This window comes from Gigantopelta aegis, chromosome 6 (genome assembly GCF_016097555.1).
Source record: "Gigantopelta aegis isolate Gae_Host chromosome 6, Gae_host_genome, whole genome shotgun sequence".
Taxonomy (NCBI): domain Eukaryota; kingdom Metazoa; phylum Mollusca; class Gastropoda; order Neomphalida; family Peltospiridae; genus Gigantopelta; species Gigantopelta aegis.
The window spans coordinates 13,149,627-13,172,748 of record NC_054704.1 but is presented as its reverse complement, the minus strand read 5'-3'; the positions used below and the strand labels follow the sequence as shown (position 1 = coordinate 13,172,748).

General features: G+C 36.2%; 1 protein-coding gene across 2 annotated transcripts in view; it reads left to right on the top strand.

Annotated features, from left to right (window-relative positions):
* LOC121376503 (glutamate receptor 3-like) overlaps positions 1-23,122 on the top strand; it is a 38,689-nt gene that overhangs the window by 5,515 nt on the left and 10,052 nt on the right. For both annotated transcript variants that reach the window (XM_041504388.1, XM_041504387.1), the window contains exons 2-11: positions 3,660-3,830; positions 5,852-6,100; positions 6,990-7,183; positions 8,884-8,937; positions 11,028-11,189; positions 11,667-11,834; positions 19,003-19,113; positions 19,417-19,521; positions 20,062-20,268; positions 21,076-21,431. In XM_041504388.1, the coding sequence (XP_041360322.1) occupies positions 3,660-3,830; positions 5,852-6,100; positions 6,990-7,183; positions 8,884-8,937; positions 11,028-11,189; positions 11,667-11,834; positions 19,003-19,113; positions 19,417-19,521; positions 20,062-20,268; positions 21,076-21,431 (1,777 nt within the window). The remainder of the gene's footprint in view (positions 1-3,659; positions 3,831-5,851; positions 6,101-6,989; positions 7,184-8,883; positions 8,938-11,027; positions 11,190-11,666; positions 11,835-19,002; positions 19,114-19,416; positions 19,522-20,061; positions 20,269-21,075; positions 21,432-23,122) is intronic.

Here is a 23,122-nt window from a genome sequence, read left to right as displayed (position 1 = left end):
AAATAAATCTTATTAGTCGGTATTCGAAAGAAAACCCTAATTTTAATTTCTTGGTTTTAGATGTAAACAAATAAAACCCCTTACTAACCTAATTTCTGTAAAATTCCTCATTTGAATCATTTTTAACATTAAAAAATACCCTTATTGATCGAGTTTTTCTTGAAAGCTCTAGTTTGTATTATCTTTGCACATATGAACAAAAAGAACCTTATTAATGGGGTTTGTGAAGAAAGGTTTGATTTGCGTCATCTTATTTCGAGCCATGAACAGTAAAAACAAAAAAAATGTTTATCAGTCAAGTGTGTGGAGAAAGTCCTAATTTTAGGTGTCACGTTTTGTTGGCGCGAAGATCTTGTTGGCATTAGTAATTGCCTGGCGATGTCGACCATCTTCCTAATTGATTTAGTCTAATGAGACCGATGACTCTGAATTCTGCCAGCGATCCTCTTCTCGGATCACCCGCCGTGTTTGCTTTCTTCGGTCTGGCGATCGGGAAGGTGTTCAGACAATGTTTCCATTCACTGTCCAACGGTTGATTTTACAAAACACAATCTGAACATTTTAATGATAGCTTACTCCCACATCCCACTATCGAATCCATATTATATACCTTCAACCCATATTAAAGACTATAATTATTTATGTTTTGCGTAATATAAACATTAGAACTACATATGATATATAAATTGAAAATAAAGTTCAATTACAGTGTTTCTTGAAATAAAAACTTTAAGTATTAAGCAAAGTGGTCTATTTTGGTAGATTCATTGAAAGCTACAAGTCTTTTATTTTCTCTTGACGATATTGCCTTCACATATTTTTGAACACAAACAAATGTATTTCAAACATAAAGGGTTTGTATTGCCAACATCATGATCATCTGCGTTTACAGTATCACAGTATTGAACTGAAAACACAATTATAATTTGTAACGAACCTAAGGGATATCTCCCTTCCCCAACCAAAGAAATGAAATATGTTTCTTTATATTCAGTTATCTGCGATACTGGGCAATTTGTTTAGATTCAAAACGTCCATATAAACGCCTTCCTAGACAACCAATTTTGATAAATACTGAAAGGTATCATTGATAATGTTGTTAAGTTTTATATATAACTAGTACTACAGGGAACTGGGGATTCTTATCACTCGCTTACTGCTTTGTTTCCCTGTAGAATTTGTAATCATGTTGTTTAAAACAATAATTATAGATATATATATATATATATATATATATATATATATATATATATATATATATATATATATATATATATATATATATATATATATATATATATATATATAGTGTGTGTGTGTGTGTGTTCAATTATATCATTAATACAAATTAATACGATACAGGCATTGTGTCACCAAACTACGAAACATCCAATGCATCGAGCTACAGTTGGGATATTCGAAGCTGGGTCCCTTGCATTACTTTGAAATTAATTATATTGTTTTAAATAATTAAGATGAAACATGAAACTATATTTGGCATACTAGTGTAGGGTAGGGTAGTGCAGTAAGATATCGTTATTATGTTCATAGCCAATTAAAGTCGTATCGGCGGCCTACATCATAGTAGAGTTGATTAGGCTGGCTGGTCTGCCAGTTCCGATTAGAAACATAAACTGTAAAAGCCAAAGCACAAGTGACAATAAAAGCATTTATGATCCAGTAAATCTATATCGCGATAACCATAGCTGGCAAGCGGGCCAAACGACAGCACATCTTGCAGGAGTAGACTCACGGTCCCGATTACAGCGACTCCCAGAAGAGGGTCATTACACATCGCGTTGGTCATTAATTGCTATAACTGTACTGTCAGCTACTTAGAAAAACACACATCAGACGGCTTGGTAATGCTATGTGTCTCCAGCTGCCATTTATATGATCATACGTTTTCAATTATGTCTCATTATTCTGTCCACGGGATACTGCGGTTCACACCGCCATTCTACGAGGAAAGGTATAATTTGAGTCTAACTAAAATACCCAATCAGCAGTTTTAGTTTACATGTGGAATTTATTCAATAACCACAATAATACGTTAACTAAGTTAATTACAGTAGCCACAATGCTGAATTGCGTGGAATCGATAATTCTTCAAGTAGTTGTCTCAATGTTCTGAACAAAAAGAATTGGTTTGTCTTGCAGCAACAGAGAATTGCCACACAAAGGGATGGTAACTCTGTGTGAAGAATAATGATGAATACAGATGTGTGCCCCGGGTCCATTCTGGGTGATTCAGCGCAGACACAAAGCTAAATGAAGAAACCTCTTGCACTATTTTTGCTACAATATTATGTTAGTGTGACTCGTAAGAACCTAATTAAACACTGACACAACACAGACATTGTACATCAAACAGAAAATGCAGGGAGCGATTTCAGCAGTCTGGACAGTTTAATATCTACCGCCATTTTGGAAATAAAAATAATCACATTATTATTGTAGTTTTATTAATTTGATTATTTCCATTGCAGTGGCGTCGTATTATGTTACATTGAAATTGTAATGCATTTGTGCCTTAAACATTCCGTATTGCCTAAATTGAATTTTAATATTAACGTAGGAAAGTATTGTATTATATTTATGAATTAATCATTTGAAATAGAATGTGTATATAAATGTGTAATGAGATCCAAAATGGTCATTAGTACGAACACATACTGAATACAAGAACAATAAGTAAAATATAATCTTAACGACAAAACCGTTATCATCCATCGTGGTCGTATTTCTGCACAGTGCAAAGTCGAATGGGCATTTGACAAAATAGTGGTTGATTCCATGAATCTCTATCTAGTGTCTAGACTATAGAACGACAGCCACTCGCAAGAAGATCCTTTATACTGGACAATACACCCTTCCTGCACCTCTACAAAGAGGACTGAAATTCTAAGAATTCGGTTGTTTACCAAATCAAAACCAGTAGAGGAATAAAAATAGCTGTGATGACATGCACTCATGAATCACTGTCAAAACAGTGATAATATCAGGTATTCGCAAAAAGTGAAGATATCCTGCTCCACCGGTGGCACCCGTCATTAGTACTGCCACCACAGTTGTCAAGTCCGTCACTTCTGAAATGATTTTGTTTGTTAATATGCAAGAGTTTCACCAAAGAGATGAAAAAGTATACACAAGTTCAAAATATGAAATAGCATCAGCCACCATATTGGTCGGTGATGCATCGTATTTAGTAGCTATAGCTAAAATGTTTGTTTTGTTTAATGACACCACTAGAGCGCATTGGTTTATTAATCATCGGCTATTGGATGTCAAACATTTGGTTATTCTGACATATAGACTTAAGGAGGAAACCCGCTGTATTTTTCCATTAGTAGTAAGGGATCTTTTATATGCACTATCTCACAGACAGGACATTACATACACCGACCTTTGATATATCAGTTGTGGTGCACTGGCTGAAACGAGATTAGATATCGTCTCCAAATGTCTACATAAAAATAATGACATTGCATAGATACACGTAATAATGATGATGATGATGATGATGGTGGTGGTGGTGGTGGAGGTGGTGGTGGTGATGACGATGATGATGATAATGATGATAATGATGATGGAGATGATAAAGATGATAATGTTTTTATTATTATTTATTTATTCCATGAATCATTTCATTGCTGTAGGTCTTCTTCTGGACAAGAATTCAGGAGATCTTGAAAGTGCGTTCGACTTTGCCGTACAAATGATGAACCGAAATGGAGCAAATCTCGGGGGTTCGACAAGTCGCCACAGATTTTTTGCATCGACTAGAAACCGAACAGACATGACGGACAATTACAAAGTCAGCTCAGCTTGTAAGTGTCCTTTAGTAAATATTATCACACAAAAAGAACGTTTCATATACTTTCTATCACATTTGACGTTTTATTTAACTTCCCATTATCAGCATATAATACACTTATAATAATTGTTTTCAGTGGTTTAGTATTTTTTTAAACTTCTGTTGATGTTTTAGTTTATTAAAATGAGCTTAATGCTTCTTCGTGGTAAAATGTTTTGAACAGAATTGTGTACTTGAACCATAATTGAACTTTAATTGTATATAAGAACGAAAATAAGTTGAAAAGAAATAAAATGAACAGAATTCCTGTAAATGTGTAGAGAAGGCAATGTTTGCTAACCCATATTATTTAGTTATTATAACTCGTTATTCCCAGCTTAATTGTATTTTGTGCTAAATGTTGTAGAAATAACTCCATTATTATTGATATGTGGCATCCAAATTGTGAATGTTTATCACAGAATAGGCTATGTAAATAATTAATATAATTTAAAGAAATTTGGTTAATATTATAGCTGAAAATACTGTAAACCGTGAACAAAATGCGTGCGTATAAATTTCGCGTCGTTCGCGTCCAACCTTATGTCGCGAAATTAATACGCACGCATTATTTTCCAGTTTGAAGTGTGCTTAAAGTAATTTGTTTTGTTTTGAAATATTTTATTGAGAATAAAAATCACAAAAGGATTCACTCAACAGGCACAGTCTATACACGAGCTCTCCTTGATGGCGACTAATCGTTAATTGTTTTTATGTAACTTCAATCGATGGCGACTAATTGTTTATAGTTTTATCTACCAAAGGGTGTTAACAGTTAACAACTGAAGCTGTGAGTTGTGATTCTAATACAGGTGAGTTGGGTAGGGCCTAATCCCCTCTATAGACTGTACCAGACACAATTGCTTGATGTAGGATGACAGAATATTGATTTACAGACAGTAACTTTATAACAATTACAGTGAGCTGTCTTTATCCACTTTTTTTTTTGGAGCTGTCAACGGTCGTTCGCGAAATTCACACGTCGCGAACATGCGCTAAGGTATACATTCGCGAAAAAAACACGTCGCAGTATTAATACGGTTTACAGTATACTATTTCAAATTTTAAGAATATAAAAGTCAGTTTTCTCTGTGCTATTTTAAGGTATAATACAAAGAAAGAAAAAAAATAATTATTTAGCGACGCACTCAACACATTTTATTTTACGGTTATATGGCGTCAGACATATGGTTAAGGACCACACAGATTTTGAGAGGAAATCCGCTGTCGCCACTTCATGGGCTACTCTTTTCGATTAACAGCAAGGGATCTTTTATTTGCGCTTCCCACAGGCAGGATAGCACAAACCATGGCCTTTGTTGAACCAGTTATGGACCACTGGTCGGTGCAAGTGTTTTACACCTACCCATTGAGCCTTGCGGAGCACTCACTCAAGGTTTGGAGTCGGTATCTGGATTTAAAAGCCCATGCCTCGACTGGGATCCGAACCCAGTACCTACCAGCCTGTTGACCGATGGCCTAACCACGACGCCACCGAGGCCGGTCAAAAAGATATAATACAGACTTGAAATTGCATGTTACCTAATGTTGAATGACTCTTGAAGCCATGTGTATGCACATACATTGATAGCTTTAAAGGGGTATCCTCAGTTTGCTGCAATTGTTACGATGCCAACTAGCACATTTTAAAATATAGTTGCATGTTAAATATATTTATAACAATATTAGTGACTCTATATTAAATGTGTCCGATCGTCCTATTGTTCGTACTAGATCAAACTTCATTTTATTCCATAATATATCTATTTTCGTACGTACTAAATTATTTGGGTACCAAATCCAGTTTGGTCTATTTACAAATAATAGTATTAGGAAACAGAAAAATATTGAATATACAGACACTAATATTCTGAACAAGAACATATATGTAATACTAGTCGTTAGAAACTGTTATTTACCGGAAACATCTTACAATGCAGCAAACTCATGACTGTCCCTTTAAATAATAAACTGATAATCATTTGTTACTTGCAGTGTGTAAAATGGTGGAGAGCGGCGTCATGGCAGTCATCGGCGTCAGCAATGCTCTCATCTACAACACCATTCAGTCGTTTAGTCACGCGCTCAACGTGCCTTACATAACAGCATCGACGTCACGTGCCTATAGCAACGGGCGCTACCACTACGACATTACGATGAGTCCACCGTTTATAGACGCCGTCATTAGGCTTATAGAAATTAATCACTGGCCAGAGCTGTACTACGTGTATGATTCGGATGCAGGTAAATGTTATATTACATGTGTATATGTATGTATGAGAGAGAGAGAGAGAGACACACACACAGACACACATACATACATACATACGAATGAATGAATGAATGTTTAACGACACCCCAGCAAGAAAAAATACATCGGCTATTGGGTACATACATACATACATACATACATACATACATATATAACAGGTTAAACCGTTAAGTTGGATTCAGTGGATGTGTGACCCAAATGACGTCAGTGTGGATCATTTGTGTAATTGTCAACGTTATGTATCATAAATATAGGCGCGGATCCAGGGGTTAGAGGGGGTCTGGACCTTTTGCTCAGTTAATTTAAAGCGCATTTAGCGCTAATATGCTCGAGTATACTTACATTTAAATAGTTGCTTGTAGGAATACACACACACACACACACACACACACACACGCACGCACACACACACACACACACACACACACACACACACACACACACACACACACTGCAAAACAATCCTGGATCCGCTCCTGCCAATCGATAAATCTGAATGACAAAATCGTTATTGGATTCAAAATAGTATTTCTGTCCAAGGGACGTTTGACAAGGTAATAATAATTAATCCGTTATATTTTATTTGTGAAGAATTGGCAATACTGTTTGTAAAATGTTATTATTTGATTAATGGGCATATATATTATTATATTATAAATACATCGGACTTAACTTTATAACAACATATAATAATAATTGTCTCTTAGTTTTATGTTTTTGTGATTACCTGAACCCATTTAAGATAGCTGTTTCTTGATTTGTAGTGTATGTTAGTACTGGATGGGTGTTTTGTGTGTGAGTTTAATATATCAGCAACATCGTATAAGCAGTATTTAAGTACGTCATTGATATGTTTTACAGGACTGTGGCGACTCCAACAAATCTATAAGCATTTCCAAGACAAGGTGTTTCCTCGCACAATCGACGTCTACAAGATCAGAAACATATCTAACTCGTACGGTCTGCTCCGAGGACTTGATTCCAAAGTGTTCGGTATTAAGCGAATCATCCTCGATCTGTCTTCCACTGAATCCTACAAGAGTATTCTAGATCAGGTGAGAGCGGATTGGTCCACTCCCACCACCACACCAGTTTGTCAAGTTCTGTAGTGAATTGGTCCACTCCCACCACCACACCAGTTTGTCAAGTTCTGTAGTGGATTGGTCCACTCCCACCACCACACCAGTTTGTCAAGTTCTGTAGTGGATTGGTCCACTCCCACCACCACACCAGTTTGTCAAGTTCTGTAGTGGATTGGTCCACTCCCACCACCACACCAGTTTGTCAAGTTCTGTAGTGGAAGAACAAATACACAAAGTTCCTTTCCTAAGTAATCTTTTATTTTGAAATTTATTCTTTAAATGCACTCGTTTTTTTTTCTTTTCTTCTTTCTTCCCTTTCTTCCTTCTTTCCCTTTTATCTTGTTCATTTCCAGCTTTTGTTAATCCGGAAAAACTTCGTTTTTTTCCGTCTTTCTTCAGTCTTTCCTTCCTTCTTTCCCTTGATCGTTTTTAGCTCCGCTTTGTCGTTTGTAAACGTAGCTTTTTTATATCGATTTTCCCGGCGTCCGTCCTTTGTCAAGTTTTCCTCTGAAGTCTATCTTCTCCTACATTTTCATTGAATTGTTCTGAAACTTAGGTACAACGATAATCTGGGGACAGGTTTCACAAACTAATACAGAGCTATTTTGAATTTGTGAATTTTTATTAAATTAAAACATTTTAAGAAATTTAAAATTTAAATATCTCTTTTCTCCTAGAGTTGTGATTGGATAGTTCTGAAACGTAGTTTATGTATTCTCCGAGGCAGTCTTCACAAACTATTAGAGATATATTTTGGAAATTTATAATTTTATAATTTTTATCTGGGGCAGTCTTCACATACTAATACTTAAAATTTAAATAAACATTTAACATTAGGTGGTCTTTACAGATTAATTAATTAACTACTACTGACGAAATTGAAAATTAAATAGTGGATGCCTATAGGCCTCTTGTTATTTCCAGCTTATCTGCTAACCCCGGTAAACTATGTTTTTGGTGTTGGATTAATACAGTATATGTTTTAGTATTATTCACTTATGTTCAGTGTTTAACCTAATATAGCGGTATCAGGGATCCAGCTACCCTACCACTACCATATTTTTTTTCTTGGGTCAATAAACTATATTTAAAATAATAATAATAATAACAATAATAATAATAATAATAATAGCTTGAAACACGCATGTAGCTTCATAAGGCCTAAAAAATTAGTTTCTGACAAAGTGCCCCAAAATTAGGTAGGGTAAGTTGAATTTTTTTTCTTTACTACATTCATCCCTATGGGTCCATATTATAAAATGTTAGGTATGTACTCTTTTCACTTATATATTAATAAAAATTCGGGGATCAAATGCATGGTCATCGAACAAAAATGTACGCACAGCCTTTATTTTTAAGTACGGTCCGGTTCATGCAAACACATTTTTTAAGAGCTAACAAACACAAATTATACATGTTTCATTTATTTTTAAGTACGGTCGGGTTCTTGAAAACACACTGGTTTTTAAGGCGTAATAAGCACAAATTATACATATTTTCTTTATTTTTAAGTACAGTCGGATTCCTGGAAACACAGGTTTTTAAGGCCTAACAAACACAAACTATACATGCTTTCTGTGCTGCAATTTAACAATACGAATTGTAATTATGAATATTCATGTTACAGTGGGCGTTCCTATTAGGACTGCATTGTTTTTATTGTTTTCTTTCAGATAATTGATGTAGGAATGAACCGAGAAAACTATCATTACGTCTTAGCTGGACTGGTGAGTTATATGAATAATTATTTATTCCAACGTCATATTATTTCTTGATATTACCAAATGGAGGGGAGATAATCTGAACAGCTAGGATAGGATATGATGCCATATTAATTATATTTAACTAATATTCAGGCACGACTCTTTCGGGCACAATATCTGACTTCGTCAGTGCCTGGATTCAGGACAGACGGTTGGGATGAATGGGAAATTGGCAGAATTTAGAATAGCAATTAGTGAAAAAGTATATACATGTACATGTATATATATATATATATATATATATATATATATATATATATATGGGGGGTTTTTTTTGTAATAAAAAAGCCATAACTAAAAACGAATTGACTGCTCGGCCGAAATGTGAGAAAGAAGAGAGGATCTGACCATTTAATAATAAAGAAAAATGAGTAGTTTTGAAATGTTCACGTGTGTGGACTTGTTAAGGTGTATAGCCTGTGTGGACGAGATGGTTTGCATCCCGTCAAGGAAAGCCCTAGAGTGACATTCATTAGATGTGGAAGGTGTAGTGCTGTGCTGAAATAAAGATCTTGAGAAGCCGGATCCGTCTGAACGAGAGAGTATCAGACTAAGGTATAATCTAGTCGTCATGGTTGGTATAGTGGTGTGGACGGGCCCGTCCCCGGGGGTACGAGATGGAACCAACTAAAAACAAAATTAGTGTAGAAATAGTAGTAGAGGTCCAAAGCTAGCTCCACAAAACTTAATTGTTGGATGTGAGATTATTCAGTAACTTTGATTAACAAATAATTCTTGAAATATCTTTGTAACTAAACCTAAACCTTTATCACTATTTTGATACTGTACTCAAAATTTTACAAATATCTTACTCAAAGCTGGGACATGATTACAAAGATTTATGTTGAAAACAAATTGCAATGTTGACTCATTAACGACCGTCGTTCGTGCCTAATGGGCCACAGGCCGTGTTGAAATTCACAGACACTTTTAAAGTACTACGCTGCAGTGTTTGGCAGTACTGATCTTATAACCAGGATTAATTGAGCATTGCTTTTTATGGATATCCCATTTGGCCGCGAGGTTAAAGTTTCGGACTGTCACCTGACACGGCAAATCGTCGTAGAAAGTTTCGAATCCTCAGTATCCTGTCAGAGTTTCTATTACACGGACCTATTCGGCGCACACAATGTATGAACGAATATGCCTATACTAACCAATTAAAATTGTTACGTTGTTTTGTACAGATTGTAATCACTGTTATGATTATGACGTCTTTATATTTGGTGTGACATACATATGAAGGGTTCACGGGAATAACCTATGACATCCAAATAGATAGTCAGTATTATAAGTCATGTATGTCAAGGTCACAATGACACACTAAATTAAACACGTATAGTTGTTGTAGGCGACTAAAATATGTTGGTAAACTATGCTTTGTTAGGTGTATATATATATATATATATATATATTCCACGATTGCAGAGTGGTAAACTTTAAAATTAAAAGATTTCACCTTACCAAAATGTGACATCATAGGTTATTCCCGTGGACCCTCCATTTGTATGCAGATGGAATAGATGTGAACTACTTTTAATAGTCCTGTGTTTGTTATACAAGGTGTTGCCAGTGTATGGTTACGATTGCATCGTCCTGTGAGGGGGAACTCGGAAGTGCTTTATGAGGGCAGCCAAGCCCTTGTCAAAACGTCTGTAGAGTCTGCCTTGTATAGAAATACGATTTGGTCTTGTCGTTCAGACTATTTTATGTAGCTTCAAAAGCTATGTATGCTGCTTTTCTTTAAATTAAGATTCCAGCCAGTGCACCACGACTGGTATATCAAAGGCCGTGGTATGTGCTATCCTGTCTGGGATGGTGCATAAAAAGATACTTTGCTACTAATGGAAAAATGTAGCGGGTTTCCTCTCTAAAACTATATGTCGAATTACCAAATATTTGACATCCAATAGCCGATGATTAATAAATCAATGTGCTTTAGCGGTGTCGTTAAACAAAACAAACTTTAACTTTAAATTCAGGTTGTCGAAACTAACCATGCATAGTGTTAATTGTTTCTGAAACAGCATTAAACGTGTGTCCACTTGTTTCAGGGCCCCATGGATCTAGGCGATGACTACTACTCGTCGTTTCTGTTTGGTGGGGTGAACATCTCGGCGTTTGGCATCATACAGCGAAAGATGGACACCTACAAGACGTGGCAGATTCTCTACAGCAGACACACGTCGTATTACCCTAACCTGTTTCCTCTCTCGGTAAGACACACGTCGTATTACCCAAACGTGTTTCCTCTCTCAGTAAGACACACGTATTACCCAAACCTGTTTCCTCTCTCAGTAAGACACACGTATTACCCAAACCTGTTTCCTCTCTCGGTAAGACACACGTCGTATTACCCAAACGTGTTTCCTCTCTCAGTAAGACACACATCGTATTACTCAAACCTGTTTCCTCTCTCAGTAAGACACACGTCGTATTACCCAAACCTGTTTCCTCTCTCAGTAAGACACACGTCGTATTACCCAAACCTGTTTCCTCTCTCAGTAAGACACACGTAGTTCTTAACACATAAGTAACTGAATTTAAGTAATTGTACCTAAAAACAAATGAGCTCTATTTTTAGTTAGGTAATAGCCCACCTGGAGGTTTTTTAAAGAAAGATATATAACAAATATATTTTCAGTATACATAACTGCATTAAATTGTTTTACGTTGATGCACCTTGTGTTCAGACCGAGAGCGCGCTGATGATCGACGCCACGATCGCCATGTTCCGCTCCATACCGCCACTGATGGACCAGGGCAAACTCAAGCTGCAGAGAGGGCGGCAGGTCGGGATCAAATGTCGAGGAAACTTCAAGTCGGAAAATGGGGGAGTGGTTCGCCGGAGTTTCGTAAAGGTAATTGATTTTGCCCGTTTGAAGTGCCCTTTTTAATTTTCTTTTTTTTCTTTTTTAATTGCTTTGAACACACGTCTCTGAGCATCTTTATTTAAAACATTTCCATGGTGCATGCTTTAAAACGCCTCTGTAGATATCTCTGCCTTCGACGAACTCAAAATGCTCGTTTTAGAATTTTATTACTCCCCTTACACAATCCTGGATCTGCCCCTGAGTACATTTTTTAAATTACTGGTCTCATTCACGAAGTGTCAGTGTATGCATGTGTGTGTGTGTGTGTGTGTGTGTGTGTGTGTCTGTCTGTGTGTGTGTGTGTGTGTGTGTGTGGGTGAGAGAGAGAAAGAGAGAGAGAGAGAGAGAGAGAGAGAGAGAGAGAGAGAGAGAGAGAGAGAGAGGGGGGAGAGGTGTGTTGGGGGTATGCGTCTGTGTGTATGTATGTTTATTATTAGTCTGTCTGACTGTCCGTCCGTCTGTCGTACATATTGTTTTCCGATGTTTTGTTTTCTCAATGCCTCGATATATTTTGTGTATAGCTTTATCGTATACCATTACACATCAAATTTGAGTCTCATATCAATTTACTCATTTATGACAGAGTTATGGCCCTTGAATTTAGGAGATACGGAATTTGTTGTCCGGATTATTTATTTTTTCCCTGTGCCTCAATATATTTAGCTGAAATTGTGTATATAGCTTTATCATGTACTTTTACAGATCAAGTTTGACTTTCATGACGATTTGCATTTCATAATTATCAAATAATTTTTTCCTGCATAAAATATCAGTGGATATTTATTAAATGTGTTTCTGATCGTCCTAGTGTATGTACTAGGTCAAACTTTATTTTATTCCCTAATATATATTGTATCGTACATAGGAAATTATTAGCAGACCAAATCCGGTTTGGGCTACTTACAAACATTAGGACGACCACATACGCATGGAATATGCAGATCCTTATATTCTAAACAAGAAACTATTAGTATATTTAGTAAGTGACTGTGGTAGTTAAACTCAGGACAGTTCATTTAAAGGCAATTATTAAGATGATGTCGACCAACAGATTTTTTAACGACTGTAAAAATATATTAAATATACTTTTTCTAAATAAAATATTAGTGGTTGTATATTAAACGAGTCCTAGTATAGGTCAAACATTTTATTTCTCAGTATGTATTTGTTCGTACAAACGAAATTGTTGGTTTACCAAATCCAGTTTGGCTAAAATATTACGACCATTAAAAATATATTGAATATATAGACTCTGATATTGTAAACAAGAAAATATATTGAATATATAGACTCTGATATTGTAAACAAGAAAATATATTTAATAGGTAATACTAGTCCTTCCAAAATTGTAGTAGCAGAAACTTTGATCCCTGTCTGCGGTCCCATATGCCTATTTCTCGTTCCAGCCAGTACACCACGACTGGTATATCAACGGCCGTGGTATATGCTATCCTCTCTGTGGGATAGTGCATATAAAAGATCACTTGCTGCTAATGGAAAAAATTAGCAGGTTTCCTCTCTAAGACACCCATTCATTTCTCTTGAAGAAAGATCCTCCTCTTAAGTGTGTGCACTGTCAGTGTACTCTGACGGTGCGCCACATTTTGGTGGAGTGTAAGTATCTGAATGACACTCGAAAATATTTTTTTTTCTCAAAGAAATGTGATGGAATCCTTTCGATTTCGACTTATCTTACAGTTTCTACGTAATACTGACTTTTATTCTAAATTTTAATATTTCCTATCGGTGATATTTGTCTTTTTGCACAGTTCTTTACATTGTGTTTTTATTTAACTTTTTTTTTATTTTTATATTGATGTTTCTCCTCACATTATTGTTATCATAGTTTGACACCCAATAGCTGAAGTATGTTTCGTGCTGGAGTGTCGTTAAACATTCTTTCATCCATTCATTCATTCCTCTCTAAGACAATATGTCAAAATAACCAAATTTTGACATCCAATAGCCGATGATTAATAAATCAATGTGCTCTAGTGGTGTCGGTAAATATAATAAACTTTGACTTTTAAGTCTCTTGAATATATGGCGAACCGGGTGATTTCACATGGGGCTGCTCTTTATTACTGTAGTATTATTTTAACAGCCTCTGTTAGGTCCTGGGATCAGTTTAGCTGTCAGGACAAGGTTACCGGGGGTATCCATCTTCTCGGCATTAGAAAACAATTTGACAGAGACCTAATGGAGAGAGTGACTGCGGTGACCGGTCTGTCAATAGTGCATCATGGTGTGTTAGACTCGTATCGATTACCAATACATTCGTCAATCACACACGGAAGATTATTCGCGCAAATTCAACTTTGGCAGAATCAACGACACGCCAGGAAGTTATATATTGCTTCTGTTTGTACTGTATGGGTACAGTATAACATTTTACAATGGGCCCATTTGTTTAACACAATGGCTTAATGATGTATTTGTCTTAGATTTGTATGAAACACACAATATAGCTTGGATTTGATGCTTGTTTGTGTTCTGTATTAAGGTTTAACATATTTCTTCAGCTGCTCTTTGGTTTGGTTTGATATTTGAAATTTAGAAATTTCAACACGATCGGCCAAATCAACGGATGTTTTAAACACCTAGTCCATATTTGTGTTATAGGGACTTGAGTTTTAGTGCACGTGAAAATTTGTATATTTTAATGTGTACAAAAAAGAGGTTATTTGTATACGGTAAACAGCTAATAAATGTAAAAAAACAAACAATTTGTATATTTTAATGTGTACAAAAAAGAGGTTATTTGTATACGGTAAACAGCTAATAAATGTAAAAAACAACAATTTGTATATTTTAATGTGTACAAAAAAGAGGTTATTTGTATACGGTAAACAGATAATAAATGTAAAAAAAACTACAATTTGTATATTTTAATGTGTACAAAAAAAGAGGTTATTTAATAAATGTATTTGTACGGTATACAAACAGCTAATAAATGTAAAAAACAACAATTTGTATATTTTAATGTGTACAAAAAAAGAGGTTATTTGTATACGGTAAACAGCTAATAAATGTAAAAAAACAACAATTTGTATATTTTACATGTGTAAAAAAAAATGTAGGTTATTTGTATACGGTAAACAGCTAATAAATGTAAAAAAACAAACAATTTGTATATTTTAATGTGTACAAAAAAAGAGGTTATTTGTATACGGTAAACAGCTAATAAATGTAAAAAAACAACAATTTGTATATTTTAATGTGTACAAAAAAAGAGGTTATTTGTATACGGTAAACAGCTAATAAATGTAAAAAAAAACAATTTGTTTGTTTTCTTTGACGACACCACTAGAGCACATTCATTTATTAATCATCTGCTATTGGATGTCAAACAGTTGGTAATTTTGACATATAGCTAGTGTTAAAAAGGAAACCCACTACATGTTTCTATTAGTAGAAAGGGATCTTTTATATGCACAAAAAGGATAACACATACCACGGCATTTGATATTCCATTCCATTCCAATATTTATTTACATGCTCATATACCACGAAGGTTTCAAGCATGTCTGTCCTGGGCATAATCTCTGGCCTTTGCCAGTGACTAAGTCCAGGACAGAAAAGGGTGGGGGATAAGTTTGAGGTGGGCAGATTTTGGAATACGAATTTAGTTGTGTCCAGCGACTGCGCGGACCGACTAGTAGACACCGAAAATGGGCCGTGTTCTGACTGGCTGAATTTCGATTCCTTCGGGTCTAACTAGAAAAAGCTAAAGTCTACGGAGACTAACTGCACCTAACATCATGTCCGGACTAAGAATTTAAACCCAAAAATAAGTTTGACTGCTCGGCCAAAAAGATTTTAAGGTGATTTGAGCAATTGAACGGGCGCCAAAGTAAATTGCGTTGGACTATTTATAAAAAAATAAACATAAAGATTTTGAAGCTCGATCGAAAACGTTTAAAGTCCAACTAAGCCCAAAAAGGAGGATACCTGTCCTAGTTAAGGTTGGTTTCTCGGGGATCCTGGAGTTGCTCGGAGAGACGGCAGCTGGTCTTTTCGCTGGCGTAGAGCCTGTACAACCGTGGAGTAACTGGGGCCGCAGACTGCACTGAGCATCTTGTGAAGAGACCTGTTGTCAATCTTCCAGAACAAGACGCACTGTCTGTAGATCTGCTCCCTCCGATGGGTCACGATCACTCCCGGCGTACTTCCAAAGGTCTTGTGGTGGCTTCCAGTCAATGTTGGCGTATCCTCCCCGCAGTTTGGTTGGTTGAGTGGTGTCCCCTTGCATGTATGGGTGGAGCTGATGTCGAAGTCCACCCAGGGCCAGGCTCCATTCGTCCTCGTCCTCGTCCTCGTCCTCTTGTAGGGGGACGGCTTCCGGCGGCGGCTTGGTCTTGGCTGGTTGGGTGGCCGGTGATGTAGCCTTCCTTTTCATCGCCGGAACAACAAGTCCATGTGGCGACTCGACGGGAGCGGTCGTTGTTGACCGCTGCACCGGAGTCGTCGTCTTTGGGGTGGAGGTCGAAGTCGGTGGTGGCACACTCGTTCTTTGGAACATCTTGATGTCCTGGGTGGTGTACGGCCGTTCCGGGGTTGCAGGGTCCGCTTGCGGTTGCTTCCTCTCCGGAGGACTCGGTGGGGGCGGGGTCACAGAAGGGAGCGCCACTAGCGGTTGAGCCGCCAGCTTTGTCCCTGGGCCGTCCCTAGCACTGGTTTCTTCCTTCTTCTTCCTCTTCCGGTCCCCCCTTTCCTCTTCTGTGGAGGCGGGTCCCCGTACACCAAAGTCACGGTCGCCCGTGACCCGGTGTACGTGACGCGAAATTCCAACATGGAGCCGAAGCTGGCAATCAGTCCCCCCAGGTGGGGGGGGGGGGGGGGGGTAGCTCGAGAGCGCAGGTAGACACGTCCACCTTCATCGAAAGACAGCTGGAGAAAAAAAGATTTGATATTCCAGTCGTGGTGCCCAAATGGCTAATAAATATAAGACCTCGCGTTTGAGTGAGCTATCACTCTCGCTTGCCACCTTGAGACTTGTGTAAGGAGAGTAATCTTAGCTCTCCTTAGCATTTGAATTCTTTAAAACTACAAAAGGATTAAATAGCAATACTCGGTGTCGTTATATCTTAAATGGTTCCCCATGATCTTAAGTTTCACGGTGAGGTTTGGTGTAACGTGTTTGTATTTAGGTAATCTGCTTGTAAATCACAAGTGTAATCACATTAAACAGGTTTGGCTATATATATAGATGTACTTATCCTTATTGTACTTCCAACAATGTCTGAAAATATCCGATATCAAATTCATCAGCCGCAGTTTATTTTGAAACTCGTAATAAGGAAAACTAAGCTTTGAAAACGAACATCTGTTTGTTATAAAACCACATTAGAATCTAAGAATAATAACTGGTACAATTGCTACTTTGTACTTGCATAGAGATTTGTACAAACAGTTTCTGTCTTTACAATTTTAATCATCATACTCAAGCCACGAAAATATAAAGCAAAGATAAATGTGGAAATTATCTTTCATGGAATACATTCTGTAGAAAAACAAATAGTAATAACTTAGCAAGTAACAAAATATCCGTTGCATGTTCCTATTATATCCTTCATATTGCGGGGTAAAACACTTTATTTTATACATAGCAATGAAATATATAGATCTACAGAAACCATAAAAGTGATATCTGGTGAAAGTCATATTTTCACTGTATTTTAGCTACAGTGAAAATATAGAAATCATATTTCCTGTTTTGTAACAGTTCATCGTTAAATTATCTCCTTTTGAGTCGTTTATTCGTATTTAAGTTTAATGATTACCAATGCATCTGATCGTATTTGAAAAAAAGAAGTAATTTAAACAACTGTACCTATCAAAGAAAAGGATATGAAGTGCAATTACGATAAAATATCTTAAACGAAATGAATACGATGCTAAATAATGACATTAAACGGCGTTAGATTCGTTTTGTTTTTTGGGTTATTGAGGATCGCTTTTTCATGTATGTTTGCACTGCAGTATTATTAAATAAATGTTAATTTAATAATTAAATAAAGATAATTTTTATTCAGATTTCTTTTTAAAAATCTATGGTCAAGTGAATTTTCTGAAAACGTTTCATCCGAAAATATATATCATGGCGTTACGTATTTTCGATGGGATAAGTGAAAGATATTACAAAAAAAAAAAAACGAATACAAATTTGTAAAGATGTATATAATAAATATACCATTTCATAGTGGATTTTTTAATACGATTTTTATGTCAACTCGTGATGTACGAAAAGCATCGCAATTCGTGAAAATATGGTTTTCACACATCATTCTTTAACATAAAAATTGTATTCGAAAAAAAAACATTGAATAGCCTGTATTTATTTTTCAAGTGTGAATGTCATGCGTTCGGAATGGCCCATTCTTACTGACAACTCATAAGTGCTTCCTCATCATAGCCAGACATAATTCAAGACAGTGCATTACGTATGTTAAAATATTTGCTGAACTCAGCTGGAAATGTAAAACACATCATGTTTTCCCTTGTCGAAATAAATCATTTGTTTAGTTTCTATTCCACTAAGCTGTTTCATAAATGTCTAAATGGTTTTAGCTGTTCTATTCTGATTTGAAAAAGAAAAATATACTTTGTTAAATTCAAGCTAAACTTAAAAAGGTTGAAGTTCTCTTTGATCAAATCGGTTTCCATTGCCCTTGTTAACATTTTAATACAACTTGGCGGGATTTTTTCAATTGCGCAATTCCATTTTGGGGGTAACCTGCACTGGTTTTAACCTTTGATGTATACTGTTTTACAACTGTGTACCACATAAAATTATACGTTTTATTGATTAGAATTGATTTTACTACATAAATATCTGAACCTCTAACTTTGACACAACATTCTATGATTTGGTGCAAGGCAACATGAAGTCTCGAATATCGTGCTGATAAGCTTTTAAATTAAAGCAATAAAACAACTGAATTGATTAGGTTAATAATTATGTGATGAATGTCCGAAGCCCATTGTAAATGTAAGTATTTACGCGCGAAAATAGGCCTTGTAAATTCGGCCCTTCAAAATCTCGGTAAGGGTTGCTCTTCAACCTAATAATTAGTGTTTGTGTAGATATAGCAATCACTGCCAAACTGCAGAATTTTGAGGATTTAATAATAAACGCTGTCTGCCTATTTCCCAGGCTCGGTTCAGTGGACTGACTGGAAGGGTTGCTTTCAACGAAACAACTGCTGTCAGATCGGAATACACCATAGACGTACACGAGTTGCGCTACAAGCAACCAATGCAGCAGGTAATACTGTCTGTCTGTCTGTATGTATGTATGTATGTATGTATGTGCCTCTCTCTCTCTCTCTCTCTCTCTCTCTCTCTCTCTCTCTCTCTCTCTCTCTCTCTCTCTCTCTCTCTCTCTCTCTCTCTCTCTCTCTCTCTCTCTCTCTCTCTCTCTCTCTCTCTCTCTCTCTCTCTCTCTCTCTCCATCTTTCTCTTATCTGTATATTTCCTTGAATCTATCTTTATGCATATCTTAACCTTTATTTTTAAAATAATAATAATAATTTCGAAAATAAAGTTAAAATGCTGCATATTACTTTAGACATACTCGTGGACACAGAAAGAATTGAACAAACCCTACACAGACTGGCAAATCTATGGAAACGACACGTGTGCCAACTGTACCCAAAGAGTTACAACTTTCCTGGTATGTCACAAACTTTGTTATATGTCACACTAATAAATTGTTTATGTCTTCATTAATACTGTACCTCTAGCACATGGTATCATTACTGATATAAAATAATTTATTTTTTGGCAGATTTAGCACTTCAACATTTCCATATTGACACCTCTGTGTCATTGATTACACAATACATTATCAGCCAGATGTGAAATATTTTATATTTTGTAACATGATCGTTACAATTATGTAATTATAAAAATACTCTTTGTATTTTGTAAATTGTAGTAATAATATTCTTAACAGTGCCAGAAGTAACCATTGAACACTTTCCAAAGTGATCAGACTAAGTTAAAGTTGATGGGAAATGGCAGGTGTGTGGCACGGATAGCCACAAGAGATAAGCATATGTCGGGGTTGGATAGACAAATACTGGGATGTGGAGGTGGACAGTAAAAGAAGTTACCAGGTCAGGGAAAAATTAAATGGAATTCAAAAGAAAAAAAAAGGAAAGGGGCAGTGGAATAAAACATAATAATTTAAAATATATATTTTTCTGCGCAGGTATCTCCGTTTGTGATGCGGAAGAAGAACACGAACGGAGCGCCCCCTGTCGACCCGACTCACAGCCTGGAGGGATACTGTGTGGATTTAATCGCGATGATCGCCGAGAGAGCGCACTTCGAGTTCAGTATCAAACTGGCCGACGACTACGGCAAGAAACACGACAACGGCACGTGGACCGGCATGATCGGGGAACTCGTCAGAGGGGTTGGTGTCCTCGTGTACTTCTTTATACAGGATTGTAAACCTACCTTGAGCCAGAACAGTTTTTAAATTATTTCTCTGTTTTAAAATGGTTGTTTGTTTCTTTGCTGTTTTATATTTATTTTGTTTAATTTTTCTAGCTCAAGAAGACTCTGAAGCACATTTTTTAAAGAAAACAATGTCATTTACGTAAGACAATAAATGAAAATGAATATATTAATAGAACTTGGTCAAACAAAAAATAACTAAAACACAATAGTTGTCTTTGGTATCACCCTTTTACCCATATCTTGTAAAGTCTTGTTTAACCTTTTGTTCCAAGACGTAACTGCATTTATAGTTTTCCGATGTCCCATCTTAGAAGCCTTATTTAAGTTTTTACAGTTTCAACATTTGATGTGTGCCATATATTGTCCCATATCTGTGCCAAAATGGAGAAAAAACCTTCTTGCTATATGAAAGAGTAGTAACAGAGATGCAGTCCTACTGACGAAGCATTTCACAATGAGCAGTTACGACCTTGCCAAAATTTACTTTTGACATTATATTGTTTAGAGATATGATTTTGAAAACCATGATGGTTTTGTTGTTCGGATTGTGCAGCAGCAGTTAGTTCCCTGAGTCATTGCCACATGTGTCAACTGTATACTAAGTACTGTCTGTCATTTACGAATGACTACCATATCAAAACTGCCCTTTGGACTTCACCTTATGCACAGATACGATTATGATCAGTTTTGTCGTTAAGATTTGATATATTGAGACGTCAAAGTGCACAAAATCTCTCTTTCATTTTCCTGTATTGGCCAGAAAAGCGACATAGCCGTCTCTGCCCTGACGATCACCGAGGAGCGCGAGAGAGTGGTGGACTTTACCAAGCCCTTCATGAACACGGGCATCAGCATCATGATCAAGAAACCAGACAAGGTCAAGCCCGGGGTCTTCTCCTTCATGGAGCCGCTCGACAGATACGTCTGGCTCTGCATCGGCGTCGGCTTCCTCGGCGTCAGCTTCGTCCTGTTCTTCGTGGGCCGCTTCAGCCCGTTCGAGTGGAACATCAACGACGGCGAGAACAAGGAAGAGGCGATGTCGACGTTCACGATCTCTAACACTATGTGGTTCTCTCTAGGAGCTCTAATGCAGCAGGGGTCTGATATATCGCCAAGGTTGGTGCGCTGGTCGTCAAGAGACAGGGATGATGGCCGCATAGTTCAGAAGCAGATTTTTGTTTTTAATTAGCAGGGTTTTTTTTCTCTTTTTAATAAAGAAGAAGATCTAAATTATTGTCTGACAGAACGTTACAATTCCGACTTTTTGTGTTATGTTTTTTATGGCTTTATGACTTTTGTTTCCTCTTGTTGTTGTTGTTGTTGTTTATTTTTATTATTTTGTTTTTGTGTTTTTGCTTTGCCTTGTTTTCCCATAGGTTTTTGGATGTTTTTCGTTTTTGGTTATTTTGGGGGACTTTTTATTTTGATGGTGATAAGTTTGTTTTTCCTCTTCTTAACTAAAGAAATAACAAATAATGAATATTATTAAATAAATAACAATTACAGTTTGTAAATAACACAATAGAATGCAGATCATATTCGTAAATGGTTTGAGAACGTCAAGCAAGTTTAAAGTTGAAAAATAACAGTTATGTCGGTAAGATAAAAATGTTTAAAATATGAAATTAATATTGGCATTCGCAACGAAAAAGAAGTGTGTGTAAAGTAACAAATTTAGTTGAAAAGTACATTAATTGAAACACAAAAGTGTGGTGTGTTCTTTTTTGGTGTTCCAAATTAACGATGCTTTAAAGTAATTAATTATGTTCCAGGAATGACCATACACTTGACAAACAATTTGATTTAATTATATGTGTATAGGTGTGCGAGTGTGTATGTGTATTTGATACATTAACCTAGTCGTTTTCAGCATGTTGTTTCTGTTTATTTGGTTGCTGTTGTTTGAGGGGGTGATGGGGGTTGGGGTGAGAATAGGTTTTTAAATAAAAGACACATACTAATACTGTATGACGTACATTTACTTACACAGATAAACGAATGACAGATATACCAATGGATGGACAAAGGTATTCACATAGATATGACCAGCACGCGTTTTGTTTTTGTTTTCTGCTTCACTTCTATGTTTTGAAACGAGTTTAGTTTTCAAAGCATTACAGAAATATGTGGCCATCATCGGTTACACCTGTCTAGAATAATCTATAAGACCAGTTTGATTAATATCTTGTAATAATGCTTGCTTTTAACAAAAACAATCATGGTGAAATATCAGGGTCTGGATGCGTTTTCCTAGTTAATTATATTTAATTACTCTGTCTTCCTAGTGCTAATATTTTAAATATATAGCATTTATAATGTGAGGTAAGTCTGTTTTAATGATAATATTCTTAATTTTTATTATTCTAGCATGTTACATCAGACATCGCCGTTTAACGGGAGATAACCCTTTGGCTTATTTTAACTCCCTAAGACTATATCAAGGAGAGTAATTTTAGATCCTCTTAGCATGTGGGTTTTTAAAAGTAGTTTTGGACGATTACATATCAATGCTCATTGAGGTATCTTAAATGACTCTCCATAATCTAAGTCAGGGGACCAATTAATTGAGTTACAATAAATAATTATCAATACATTTATAGCATAAGGTTTCTAAAAATTCAATTACAGACTAAGTAATGATGAGGGCTTAAGTAACAATACATTTATAGCATAGGGTTTTTAAAACTTCGATTACAGCCTAAGTAATGATGCGGGCTTAAGTAACAATACATTTATAGCATAGGGTTTTTAAAAATGCGATTACAGACTAAGTAGTGATGAGGGTTTAAGCTGGACATTGTATATCA